General features: G+C 46.8%; 1 protein-coding gene, 1 long non-coding RNA gene and 1 other non-coding gene across 5 annotated transcripts; 2 read left to right on the top strand and 1 right to left on the bottom strand.

Annotated features, from left to right (window-relative positions):
- Positions 1-210: 210 nt before the first annotated feature.
- On the bottom strand, positions 211-10,009 carry GLRX5 (glutaredoxin 5). 2 transcript variants are annotated; one of them, XM_070250327.1, is made up of 3 exons: positions 9,641-10,009; positions 1,147-1,237; positions 211-853 (listed from the first exon to the last, which is right to left on the bottom strand). In XM_070250327.1, exons 1-3 carry the CDS (start codon positions 9,930-9,932, stop codon positions 847-849), a joined length of 390 nt encoding a protein of 129 aa, XP_070106428.1. In that variant the 5' UTR covers positions 9,933-10,009; the 3' UTR covers positions 211-846. The 2 variants fall into 2 exon arrangements, with proteins under 2 accessions (XP_070106428.1, XP_001917454.2); XM_001917419.5 differs by lacking the exon at positions 1,147-1,237 and having other exon boundaries at positions 9,641-10,003.
- Positions 10,010-10,243: 234 nt separating this feature from the next.
- Positions 10,244-12,701, top strand: LOC111770404 (uncharacterized). 2 transcript variants are annotated; one of them, XR_002803669.2, is made up of 4 exons: positions 10,244-10,489; positions 11,760-11,932; positions 12,077-12,193; positions 12,305-12,701. It is a non-coding gene; the product is annotated as an uncharacterized lncRNA (long non-coding RNA). The 2 variants fall into 2 exon arrangements; XR_002803668.2 differs by having other exon boundaries at positions 10,363-10,954.
- On the top strand, positions 11,179-11,453 carry LOC111770503 (small Cajal body-specific RNA 13). Its single transcript, XR_002803775.1, has one exon. It is a non-coding gene; the product is annotated as a small Cajal body-specific RNA 13 (non-coding RNA).
- Positions 12,702-13,002: the final 301 nt, after the last annotated feature.

Genomic DNA, 13,002 nt, shown 5'->3' with positions numbered 1-13,002 from the left:
TGAGAAGATGCTGTCTAGGAACCAGGAGCAGGCCCTCACCAGACACCGAATGTGCTGGAGCCTTGAATTTGGACTTCCAGCCTCCAGAACCGTGAGAAATAAACGTCTGTTGTTTATAAGCCACCCGGGCTACGGTATTTTGTTACAGCGGCCTGAACGGACTAGGACAGAGACTTACTGCTATTCAGAATTAACAATTCACACACGGTATCCCTGGGTTGGCAGTTTATTTTAAAAAACAATACCCAGTTATCACATTTTCTTCTTTGTCCATCATTTTTCTTAACAGAACAAGTTATAAAAAACTTGGGTGGATATATCATCTTTGCAGACCGACACATTCGCAGAGGACTCGTGAATAATGATGATTCAAAAGCTCCTAGTTTTACTCCTGAATCAGGCAAAGAGCAAAGGACACTATAAGAACAAATTTTGTTTATAGCAAGATCATGATACAACATTGAGTTACTACAGCGCAGTGCTTATAATTCAGTTCACAATGGAATATTCTCAGCCCGACAGCAGACACACTGAGATCGCCGACCGCTCACGCCGCAGGCATCGGCGCAGGCAGCCGTCGGGACAGTGAAACCCAAATCGCTAAGGCTTCTCTGGCAGTGAGTCTCTGAGCCCAGGGCTCCCGAGCGTCGAGCTCAGGGCGACCCGCGCCGCCCTCACTTGGAGTCTTGGTCTTTCTTCTCATCTAAAAGGGCGGAGCGGATGCCCAGCTTTCTCAGTTCTTCCACCAGGTCCCCGTTCTGGTGCATCTGCAGAAGGATGTCACAGCCCCCCACGAACTCGCCGTTGAGGTACACCTGCGGGATGGTGGGCCAGTTGGAATAGTCTTTAATGCCTGCGGGGAAAGAACACTCAAGCGTCACTTAAATGGTCAAAGCCGAACTTTTCACAGCAAAATACGTTTTCTACCCACTCCTGGCAGAACACCAGGCGTCCCTCCCTCGCTTCCGCCATCCTTGGGGAACAACATGTTTGCTACAAAGAGAACAAATGGACGGCTGCTTAAACCCTAACTCTTCCAGCGACAAACTGCAAGACCCCAGACAAGTGACTCAACCTCTCACCCCGTTTCCACCCTCATCTCACAAGGTTTTGATGAGAATCAGGGATGTAAGGCTCGTGAATCACCTGGCACGCACTCGACACTGGGTTAACGGCAGAGAACTTGACTGGTGGACGTAAGTCTCACAGGATACACAAAGCCGTATTCTCCACGCATCTGCCAGTCACGTTTCCAGTAAAAGAAACAAAGAAACGCCACAACTTCATTTCCAAACGGACCACTTAGCATGGATCCACCATGTCCCTCTAGGGTGGTAAATGCCACCAGTTATTCACGCTCAAGACGCTGAGTCACTGGTTTTTATCTCTAATAATTCTTTCACCCAGAGAACAATCCCTTTGCCCTGGCCACAGACGGCAGCCCTCGTCCTAGGTAGCCCCTCGGATGGGCCATGCACGGGGCAGGCAGTTTGGCTCAGCACAGAACTCGCAGTGAGTGAAGTGAAGGAGAGGCCCAAAGCTCATTACGGCCCAGGTCCAGGGCCAGGCGCAGGGCCCCAGGGTGAGTGAGACCCTCTCCCTGCTTGCAAGCTCAGAGCACACAAGACACCAAGTGGCACGCATGTGGTCGGTCCCATGTGCGAACGGCTTTGAGGACACCCAGAGATGAGGGACATTCTGTGACACAGCAGCCATGAGATTATTCTGTTCAGTCTGGGCCACGAGGATGACGGTTACAACAAAATCACAGGAAAGAAATGTGCTTTCAATCTTAAGACACAAAAGATTACTCTTTTCTAGCATTCCTCTGCACCATTCTACCTCCTTTTCTACTCGTACGTTGAGAGGAAACATACTTTTTAAAAGATATCTAGCCAATAAAACGTCTGTGCTGGTTATGTCAAAAACAGAGGATGGTCAAAAGCATGACATGTCATAATTAATCACTATAGATTATATATGATATTTTATATGTATATAGATAGGCAGATATTTTTAAACGGCCAAAACGAGCATATAAACAAAACAGAAAAGTCAACAGATTCCTCAAAAAAAACACAATATTACACAAATTAACAAGTTGATCAGGGGCTGGCCCCATAGCCTAGTGGTTAAGCTCAGTGTGCTCTGCTTCAGTGGCCCAGGTTCGGTTCCTGGGCACGGACCTATACCACTCGTCGGTGGCCACGCTGTGGGGACAGCTCACATACAAAAGAGAGGAAGATTGGCACAGATGTTAGCCCAGGGCCAATCTTCCTCAGGAAAAAAAATAATAAAATGGTCAGGGCCAGCCTGGTGGTGCAGCAGTTAAGTTTGCACATTCCACTTCAGCAGCCCAGGCTTTGCCAGTTTGGATCCCAGGTGTGGATCTATGTGCAGCTTGTCAAGCCATGCTGTGGTAGATGTCCCACATATAAGATAGAGGAAGATGGGCACGGATGTTAGCTCAGGGCCAGTCTTCCTCAGCAAAAAGAGGAAGATTGGCAGCAGATGTTAGCTCAGGGCTAATCTTCCTCAAAAAAGACAACAATCAAATGGTACTTTCTGTGTAAACAAACTAAAAATGCAAAAACTGGTTCTTGATATCCCATCATTTACTATCAAACATTTATTTTCCAGATAAAATTACAATCCGAGTTACATCACAAATAATCGTACCAAGATACAATGTGCTTTTCTCTTTTAAAAAGTCACTGCCTTCTAAAAACCCGTGACTTTGTTCTAAATTACAGCATTACAGAAGGCTCCCCAAGCCAACCACTTTATCTTTCTTCTCCAGACTTCACATGTGAAGAAATGGTTACAATGTTATAGGTCCTGAAAAGTACACTTCTTTCCTTTTTTTGAACTTTTTTTCCATTGTTGAGGTACAAGTGACATATGACATTATATTAGTTCCAGGTGTACAACATAATGATTCGATATCTGTATACGCTGCAAAATGATCAGCACAACAAGCCTAGTTAACATCTGTCACTATACACAGTTAAAAAATTTTTTTTCTTGTGATGAGAACTTTAAGATCTACTCTTTTAGCAATTTTCAAATATACAATACAGCATTGTTAACTGTAGTCACCATGTGGTACATCACATTTCTAAGCCACTCTGGGTGTCTTTAAAAAAGTCAGCTAGAGGGATGGGAGTTCCCAATAAAGGGCAAACCCCATTACCCAAATAATACGAAATATCTAGAAACACTAGAATACCCTAATGAAGTCAGGTTTTTCATCATTCTGATGTTTAGCGCTACATACTGACTTAGCACGTAAGTTGTGTATTTGGGTTTTTTTTTTTAACTCTATCCTCAAATACAAACAGTCTACCAGAACTTATTTTATAATGATGCCAGTTAGAAATCTTTTCTGACTTTTTATGATGCCTGAGGGTTGCTGTGGGAATTAAGAAACGTTTAAAGTAAATATAAACTTTTAATTCTTCTAAACTTTCTTACATATCTTTTACATTTATGTACATGAACTGTTTACACACATATATTATATCTGGGGGTTTCCGCAATAAATAATATATTGTGTTAAGCTTTTCATGACTATAAATATCTACTGATTTCTTTTGATGAGTGTCTACAATTTTTGAAACATATCAAAAATGAAAATAAATTTGTGGTCTGAAGGCCACCCAAAACCACATGTTTAATCCTAAAAAGTACAATTTTTTTAAAATAAAACCTTTGCTGAGTAAAAGAATGAACTGCTGTCATCAATCATTTTTATGGTACCACAATCAAAGCACTAGGCTTGTCTCATTCATTAGACTGTATGTTGTCACAGACCATTCGTCCTGACTATAAGGGAAGAGAAGGGTATGTCACCAGAATCAGTCCTTACCCCCAAAACTACCAAAACAAGTGGGCTTTCCGACCAGCCTAAACATCCCACACACAGAGTCACGCGCGAGGGAGAGTAACTCCTTCCAAACCCCGGCACGTGGCCGTCTTGCCCAATAACTTACATTCCAAGAACTTAGAACAACCCCACCTTAGAGCACATGACGGCATGTGACGTTACTCAAGGTGCCTACTACCTGGTAATTGATCAAAATTAAACTCAACTGCTTCTTTAATTTTTAGATTAACAAGCGTCACAAGCAGCTGGTGTCAAGGCAAAGCTTTGGCATCTGTCTTAAAAATTATGCTATTTTTCATTTTTAAAAAGTATGAGTTTAAATATTTACGAAAATATCCAATTGATTCCTATAGAGTGAAGGGAGACATTTTCAATAATAAAAGACTACTGTTCATAAGTTGAAAACTAAAATGAATCCCATTGATTCACAATTAATTGTTTAAAGATGGCTAATTTCCCTCACATCTTAATTTTCAAAAACTGTTACTTACAGTGATAGTTCTCATAAATATCACTTGGAATAACTCCGAATCAGAGAGAAACTCGGAAATGTGAGAAAATCATACCCGAGAAGGGATTTTAATGACAATCACATTATATAGATGATAGTGATTAGTGATTCGATTTGGAACAGAAAATGCTGACTGCAAAGTTTGCGTAACAGGCTAACAGGGGAACTGGGAGCTTGGCGGCTGTCTTCCGAAATCAGTTCCACGTACATCTACTGCTCCACCAAAACACATGACGTCAGGCCTGCAGGAGACAATCTGAGCTGAAGGATGGAAAACAGCAGACCCTCAAGAGAGGAAAAACGGAGCCCGGTGACAGACAGAACAAAGTGTTGGCTTACGGCTCAGGGCACTATGGCCCGCTATCTTGTCAACGTAGCAAAACATCTGCTACTCTCTTAGCCTCAGTTTCCTTACCTGCAAAATGGCAGTAACTCCATGCCTCACAGACATATTATGAAGATGAGGTGAGATATACTTGGTGAAATGAATTAAGCTCCCACAATGCCAGGTACATGTGGATACTCTCTCCATGACCACGTCTTCTGCCTCACCCTTCACAGTGATGCTTTTCGGAGAAATATATGCAACAGAGAAAGCACAGGGAAAGAATGCAGGATCCTACAACTAGAATATACAGCTACACACTCGGGGGCTTTGGGGAGAAGAAGAAGAAAAAAGAGAGAGTGCAGGAAAAATACCAATTAAGTATGCCATGCAGTATAAAAATACCCCCTTTCTGAGCTAAGGGTGAGTGAGTTTCATATTCTTTATGTGTTTTACATACATAATCTCATTTAATCTTTACAAAAATCCTTCAAGATACAAATAATTATCCCTGTTTTACCAGCATGCAGTGGAGCCAGGATTCACATCCAGGTTTCTGGGGTCCAAAGGCCCAGGTCCTGACCCCCAGAGGCAGCCCCTGGTCTGCAGCTGGCACCTGCCATCCCGCCCATCAGCTCCACTTGCACTACACGTGGATCTGCAGTATTTGGCAGCATTTCACACTTTAACATTTATATACACAAATGGCACTGTGCCACAGTTACCATTTTACAAATTGTTTTTTGACTAAACACTGCATTTTTTGAGAATTAGTTGTATTCAACACATCGAGATCTAGTTGATTTTATCCACAATCTAGTTTTCCACCATATGACCATGGTTTGTTGATCCAGTCTGCTACTAGTATTCCAAGATCCTTTCTGGCCAATTTTTCCTCATTACACGCAACACTGCAATGAACATCCTTACGTGTCTTCTAACTCAAGTGCGGGCGTCTCTCTCTCTAGACAAAGGGATGGCAAACTATGGCCTTTGGGCCAAATGTGCTCCACTTCCTGTTTTTGTAAATAAAGTTTTATTGGAACTTAGCCATGCTCATTCATTTACGTATTGTCCCTGACCGCTTTCACTCTGCAACAGCAGAGTTAAATAGTCCTGTGTCACTTAATGACGGGCCATGTTCTGAGAACACATCCTTAGGCGATTCCATTGCTGTGCAAACATCATAGAGTGTACTTACATAAACCGAGATGGTTTAGCCCACTACACGCCTAGGCCAAAGGGTACTAATCTTATGGGACCACCATCGCATAGGCGGTCCATTGTTGACTGAAAGGTCGTTATTTGGTGCATGACTGTAGGTAAAAACAGAAACCATGCAATCCACAAAAACGAAAGTATTTACTCTCTGGCCCTTCACAAAGGACGCCTGTCAAGCCCTGCTCTAGCTCTAACCCAGGAGAGAAGCAGCTGGGTCTTCAGCTATGCTCACCTTCACTCCTCCAAAGTGTTGGTACAATTTTACACTCCCACCTGCAGCGTATGACACATCCACCACACACACACATAACTTATTATCCAACTTCTAACATTTACCTATGACATTGGTTTTTCACTATTGCCTTAAATTCCCTGACACTGGAAAGGCTGAGCATATTTTCAAATGCTTAATAAACACTCAACAGATACTGCTCCCGATGCAAGGAATATAATGGTGATCTCAACACGCAGAAATTTATGAGTGTTTATAATGTTCTCAAGAGCATGGAAGAGAATTTATGATATGATTTTAAAAAAGAAGCATTTCCTTATTCATTAAAGTGCTCACAGAAAGCTTGCTCTGCACAAGCAATATACACAGCACCCACGCAGTGGCTTAAGCCACGTTCCCTGCTCCCAGGAGGGCACAATACCATGTACAGACATGCATGATCTCAATTGCGCTTTAAAGAAACTGTTAGAAACTAGGTCCAAATGTTAATATTGGTTTTATACGGAATTAGAGGTGATCTTCGTTTTCTTTATGTTTTCAGTGTTTCCGAGTGTCTTTAACGAATACATGTTACTTTTATAACTGAAAATAAACGATATTCCTTGTTAAGACCAGGATTAGGATATGGTGACACCTGTCTACTGAGACCCGATCGCTTTGTGGCTGTCTCCCGTGTGTACTCCAGATGAAAAGGAGACGGGAAAGACCCTGAGAAAGGCCAGAACCCAACGCTGCCTCAGGGTCGCCTCTGTTTTGGGTCACAGGCTGAGACCTCTCTGCCATCACATTCTCTGGACGCAGCGCCCGGAACAGGGAGACAGTGTCTGAGGTCTTCCTCCAGCTTAGGCCCTTTGTAAAGCACAGCCTTCTTTGGCCCGAGAAAAAAGGAAAAGCCAATTGTGCAGGAGCCCCTCTCCTGTTACTAGAAATGACTGGGAGTCTGGGAAGCTGCAGACATCTCTGGCTGGCAAAAGCGAGCAGCAGCCAGCCTGTCAATCTCTCTTGGTAAACTTAAAGGGGTAGGGAGCAAAGAGGTAACAAGTCTTCATGTTTTAAAGTCTTAGCCCGGCTAAGCTAATCCCCACCAGGGGAACATGCTTACACCACATCAGCCCAGTCTGAAGGCCGATATCTCACCAATGTTTACTTTTCTAAGAAATGAAAGAGGTGTGTTATGTTCAATAAACATACGCATTTATTAACCAGAATAACAATCTGATGAAACTCAATGGTCAAGAAATCGAAGGGTTAAAGTCCTGTTCTGTTGTTTGAACACTTAAGAACCTAGGCTGGGAAGCCAGACATACAAGATGGAAGACGGAAACATAAGTGCTGGGAGGAAACATTCTTATTTCTGCTCCGACTTTCAGCTGATTAGCTATATTCCAGAACAGCCCACCTCCACTTACATTGAACAGGAGCCAGAAATTCATAAACCAGAGACCCTCAAAACTTGTTTGCAACTTTTTTTATAGTGTTTTTTTAATTGAGGTCACAGGGGTTTATAACATGAGGTTCAGGTGCGCATGATTATATTTCAGCTTCTGTACAGACCGTGCCACCTTGGTGGTGCTCACCACTAGAGGTCTAGTTGCCATCCATCACCGTACACCTGTGCCCCTGCTGCCCTCCCCCACTTCCCCTCTGGTAACTACCAATCTCCTCTCCCTGTTTGTTTGTTTGTTTATCGTCTACATATAAGTGAAGTCATATGGCAACAGAAATTCCATATGATCCAACTATTCCACTTCCGGGTCTTTACCCAGAGACACAACTTTTTACTAACCGCCATGCTGGCAATCTGCAGGGGCCCTGTGGCAAAGTTCCAGCTGGAAGATTGCAGAGTAGTGTCTTATCTCTTAAGCAGGGAAGCTGCTACTAGATAAAGACTGCAGATCCCCCTGTAGTGAGAAAACCCCAGAGCCTAGCAACTGGTGGCATTCCAGCAGGCCAGGAAGACAAGCGATCATGCGCCTAATATACAGGAACATTCTATGGACCTGCTGATGTCAACCTGCCTCCTCCACTCCCCCTTGTTTCTACCTACCAGAACTAAGAGTTTTGTAAGGATTAGATAATGTGGGAAAAAATACTTTGAAAACCATAAAGTGCTAACAACAAAATAGCTTCCACTTAGAAAGTGCCTCCCATGTGCCAGATGAGATGACAGGCACTTTCTTTCCTCACAAAAACTCTGCCAAGTTTGGTTTCCTTATCCTCACGTTAAGAAAAGGAAAATGCAGTTATGTGACTTGCTTAAGGTTGCACAGCCAACAGGCCGCAGGCCTCCAGCCCAAAGCCTTCCAAGACACCAGCCTCTCTCATCAACGGAGGAATGACTATGATTGATGATTTCAAACGTACAGCAGTAGTTCTGAATGTAGAACAACAAAATGCAGAATTCTAAAAGTCGAACAACATGGAACTTGGTGTCTTAAAAGACTCCTTTTAGAACACTGTAACTAAACATGAGCACTAGGCTCAGGGAGACGCAGGGACTCCATCACTGAAAGTCTCTAACTGGAATGCAGGGCCCTAAGGCACCCTCCAGGAGGTACAGCACAGCCTCCCCATTTCTCCACCAGCTCTGACCAACGCTAGGCAAGCAGACCCAAAGGCTCTTCTGGCCTCTTCCTCCTCCCCCACTGAGATAAAACGGGAGACTGCAGTAAGATTAAAGGAGAACGCAAGGGGTGTCAAACAGAAAAGATGCTAATTAGCTGTCAGGGCCCTCCCTCCTCTCCCCGGACCAATGAAAACCAGCAGGCCCTAGACCCTGACTGGCCCCATGCTCCTTGAGTTCCAAGCTCGAGTTAGCTAGGGCCCATTCCTCCTCCCTCTCCCCACAAGCCTCTCCAAGCTCTAGCCCCCACAAATTCTCCCTGTCCTTGAGTACCTAAAATCAAACTTCATGCCTTTTTCTCCCACGCCACCAGATCCTAAGACGAATCCGACGGCTGTGCCAACCCCCCACTTTAGCAACAACAGAGGCTGGTCCCTGACACCCTGAGCCTTGAACCATGAGATGTCAAGCCTCTGACGTCATGAGCCTTAGACAAGAGCAACCTCTGCCCTTCCCCGACTAGCGAAGGCCCCGCCCCCACCCCAAAGTGTCCCCGAAGTGCCTACCTCCTAGTGATTCTTACTGTATCCCTCTTTGCCGGGCGGGGAGTCAGGCTGCTCCCCCTCCTCGGACTCAGCCAGTGAACTCGCCCCAAAACGCCTCATTCAGCTCAGCTTGCGGACCGGGGACTCGCTACGACTTACCAACTGCCCAGGGTGGCGACAGTACCAGACCTCCGGATCCTCAAGACCCAGATCAAGTGGATCACGCTCCGACCCCAGACCCATAACGCCCTATGGGGAGCACCCCGTGCCCTAATCCCGCTCGAGCCCATAAACGGACCCTCGCGAAGACCCCCGCCCGGCAGAGCAGCCCCGTCCCCGCCCCCCGCAGGCCCTGACCTTGCCGGAGCTGGGGGTCGTCCAGCACGTTGTAGGCCGCGTAGTCGCGGACGCCGTGCAGCCGCAGGATCTGCACCACGGCGTTGCTGAAGCCGCACTGGGGCTGCTCCGGCGTCCCCTTGAGGAAGACCACCACCTTGTCCTTCTTTACCATCGCGTCCAGCTGCTCCGCCGAGCCGCCACCGCCGCCCGAGCCCGCCGCCCGCACGCCCGGGCCCCGCAGGCCGCCGCCTCCCGCGCCGCGCCCCCAGCGGAGCAGAGCCGCCGCTGCCCGGCCCACGGACCCGCTCATTCCCGCGCGCTCGCCGGAGCCCTCGACAGCCCGGGATCTCCGCTCGCCTCCCGGAGCCTTCCCCGGCCCGCCCCCCGGGGGTCCTCATTGGGTGGCTCCGAACTGCGCTCCGTGATTGGAGGACACTGGCCCGCAATTACTCTCTTCTACCAATCACGTTCCTCATCCCGCCCACACAGGTTAGAGGCGGCCCTTACGCCCGACCGCATCTTTCAGCCTTACTATTGGCCGTCGGCAAACACGGCTTCAGTTGATTGGAGAGAGTGGGTGTCCGTCAGGGTCACGCTCCGAGGCAAGGAGAGGCGAAACGAGGGGTAAGACGACTTCCCTCCGGCGGGTAGACGGGCCTGCTGGGATACTCCAGGATGACTGGGAAAGGCACGGGGCGGGGTCTCGCCGTCCGCAGAACGCCGGAAACGGAGTCCTTCCAGACGACTTCCGGTTCCGGTGTAGGCGGTGGTTGAGTTGCCATGGCAGCGCGGTTGGCAGGAGCCTGGTTGTTGCATCAGGGCGGTGGCCGGCCTGGAGCAGGCCTGGGCCTGGCTTTCCCAGCTTAGGTGAGCGACCCGGGTGCCTCCGTAAGGCCGCGGCCGAATGCGGCTGCTCGTGGCGGGAGCGGGGGCCGGGCCGGGCACTGGCGGCCAGGCCTGCCCGGGGCTCCGGCGTCCGGGCCGGGACCACGAGTCCCGCCCGCCCACGTGGGAACACAGGCACGATCGATCCCCGTGGCTCCCGCCTCTGGCGCGCGACGATTTCTCTAACACTTTCATTTTAAAAGTTTGTCAAGCGCTCTCGTTTGTGTGATCCGCGCTGGGTTTGGGGCTTCGCTGACTTTCCAGCTCACCTAAGCCCTTAGGCCTAGGCCCAGGGAAGATTTGTTGAGTGGAGGACTAAGAAGGGAGTTGGTTTATGGGACAGATGTTCCTTGAGCAGCTGCTGCGTGCTGGACATGGCGCCAGCGCGGGATCTTCAGGGCGACCTGGGGCCCGAAGCTTGGAGTCAGCGTGAGAAAGGAGAAGCAGGTACAAAGCAATGTGGGGGTACAGAGGAGAGAAAGAAAGCCTCGCTAGGCCCATTGCTGTCTCTTTTCTCCATTGTACTTATTGCTCCTTGCCATGCATTTATTAGGTTGTGTATTGACTTCCCTCCCAGGCACTCGACTTAATTCACTGCTATACGAGCGTGGCAGGTGCACGAATGGGTGGCATGAGTGATTCCGGAAGAGCAGGACTCAGTGAAACCACCAGATCTGTAGTCTTGGAGCTGCGCTGGGTTGGTGGTACCCTAGAGCACACCAGACTTGCAGAAAAAGCATACTGCAGAGGAAGCTGAGGCATGACTGCTCAAGAGCCAGCAGTGCCATGTGCAATTTTCCTCTGATAGTCACTGGGTACTGTTGCCACGGTGATGATGACTGTGCCGTGTCCTTATCTATCCGCCAACAGTAAGAGAAACCTTGCAGTCGAGATATTGTTTAACAGATGGAGTGGTTTCTGTTGGACACTAAGTACTGCTACAAATGACTTTTTAAAAAACCCTATGTATTTTAGAAATGGTTTTAGAGGTGACCTGTTTATGTTTTGGAGGTGCTCAGAAAATTAAAATCAGAAAACTAGTGCATGTGCTGTCAGCAAATGAGTGTTCCAAATAATCAGTCATTCGGCCCGAAGCTTGAGGCTAGGAAACTGAAGATAAACTCCAGATGTTGCTCAGAAGTGCTCCTCGTGCGTATTTATTTCATCCCCGTCAGCGTTATTGATGTTTGGTAGATTTCTAATGTGGGACCCAAAATGGATCAGCTTCCTAAAGAATCCTTTTTTTCCCCAGGTTCCTTGATTCCAGATAAATCAGAGGAACAAGCTTCATGAACAAAAATATATTGGGAATGCTGTGGCACTGCAGCGTGACTGTTGTTTCGGAAGTCTAACATCTGGCACGCTTAACAGCTGAGAATATATTATTTCCGAAAGCACCTAGCTTTTACTCATGCTTATAGTATAGTAAGTTCTTTTTTTGTTTGTTTGAGGAAGATTAGCCCTGATCTAACATCTGCTGCCAATCCTGCTCTTTTTGCTGAGGAAGCCTGGCCCTGAGCTAACATATGTGCCCATCTTCCTCTACTTTATATGCGGATGCCGCCACAGCATGGCTTGCCAAGCAGTGCCATCTCCGCACCTGGGATCCGAACTGACGAACCCCGGGCCACTGAAGCGGAATGTGCGCACTTAACCGCTGTGCTGTGCCACTGGGCCGGCCCCCTAGTAAGTTCTTTTTTTTTTTTTTTTAATAAATATTGGTGATTCGTTCCCAAAAACCTAATTGTTTATTGCCTCCTTTAAACTGTCTAATTCTGCTTTCGTGTTGACTGGAAGAGGGAGAGGAATTCGCAGACTTGTGTCGTGAGGACCCGGAGCGATCCTGAGGAGTTGCAGAGCTCCTCCCTAGTGTGTAGTCCTGGCTTCGGAGGCATAGTTGTCAACTGTTATTGTTAATAAGTTGAGAGTACAGCTGTCATCAGAGATTAAGGGTAATCCTCGAGCAGGAAGAGTACAAAGCGTGTGTTTTTCAAAATTCTGGGAGAGTGCTGCCTACCACGGAGCGTGGCGAGAACATGCATGAAGTGTCAGGATGTGGGAAAGCATGTCGGCTCTCTTCCAGGGACCTCAGTGATGGTTCGAGCAAAGGCAGGAAGACCAATCATGTATCTGAACCGAAGAAACTGAAACAGTACATCAAAATTTAGGTGTTTAATAAAAATATAAAACGTGATCTCTGTTGAACATATTCCTTTGTCTTTGATTTAGAACTATTCTTGCAGTATTGCGTCAGACATCAGTGATTTGAAGCAGCAAAGAAAATAGTATTTGAAATATTTCTTCCAAACCACATGATTCGGGCATTTTATATGATTTGGCCTTTTAGTTTTGAGGTTTCTCTTTAGAAATTCTGTAATGAAAACATGACAAAAATATACTTCTTAAATAAACAATTGTCAAAAACTATACTTATGCTCAAATGTATTTGGGTGTTTAGAACACGTACGTAGATAATCTATGTCAGTGTGTGATCT

This window comes from Equus caballus, chromosome 24 (genome assembly GCF_041296265.1).
Source record: "Equus caballus isolate H_3958 breed thoroughbred chromosome 24, TB-T2T, whole genome shotgun sequence".
Classification (NCBI taxonomy): domain Eukaryota; kingdom Metazoa; phylum Chordata; class Mammalia; order Perissodactyla; family Equidae; genus Equus; species Equus caballus.
This window is presented reverse-complemented; position numbering and strand designations above follow the sequence as displayed.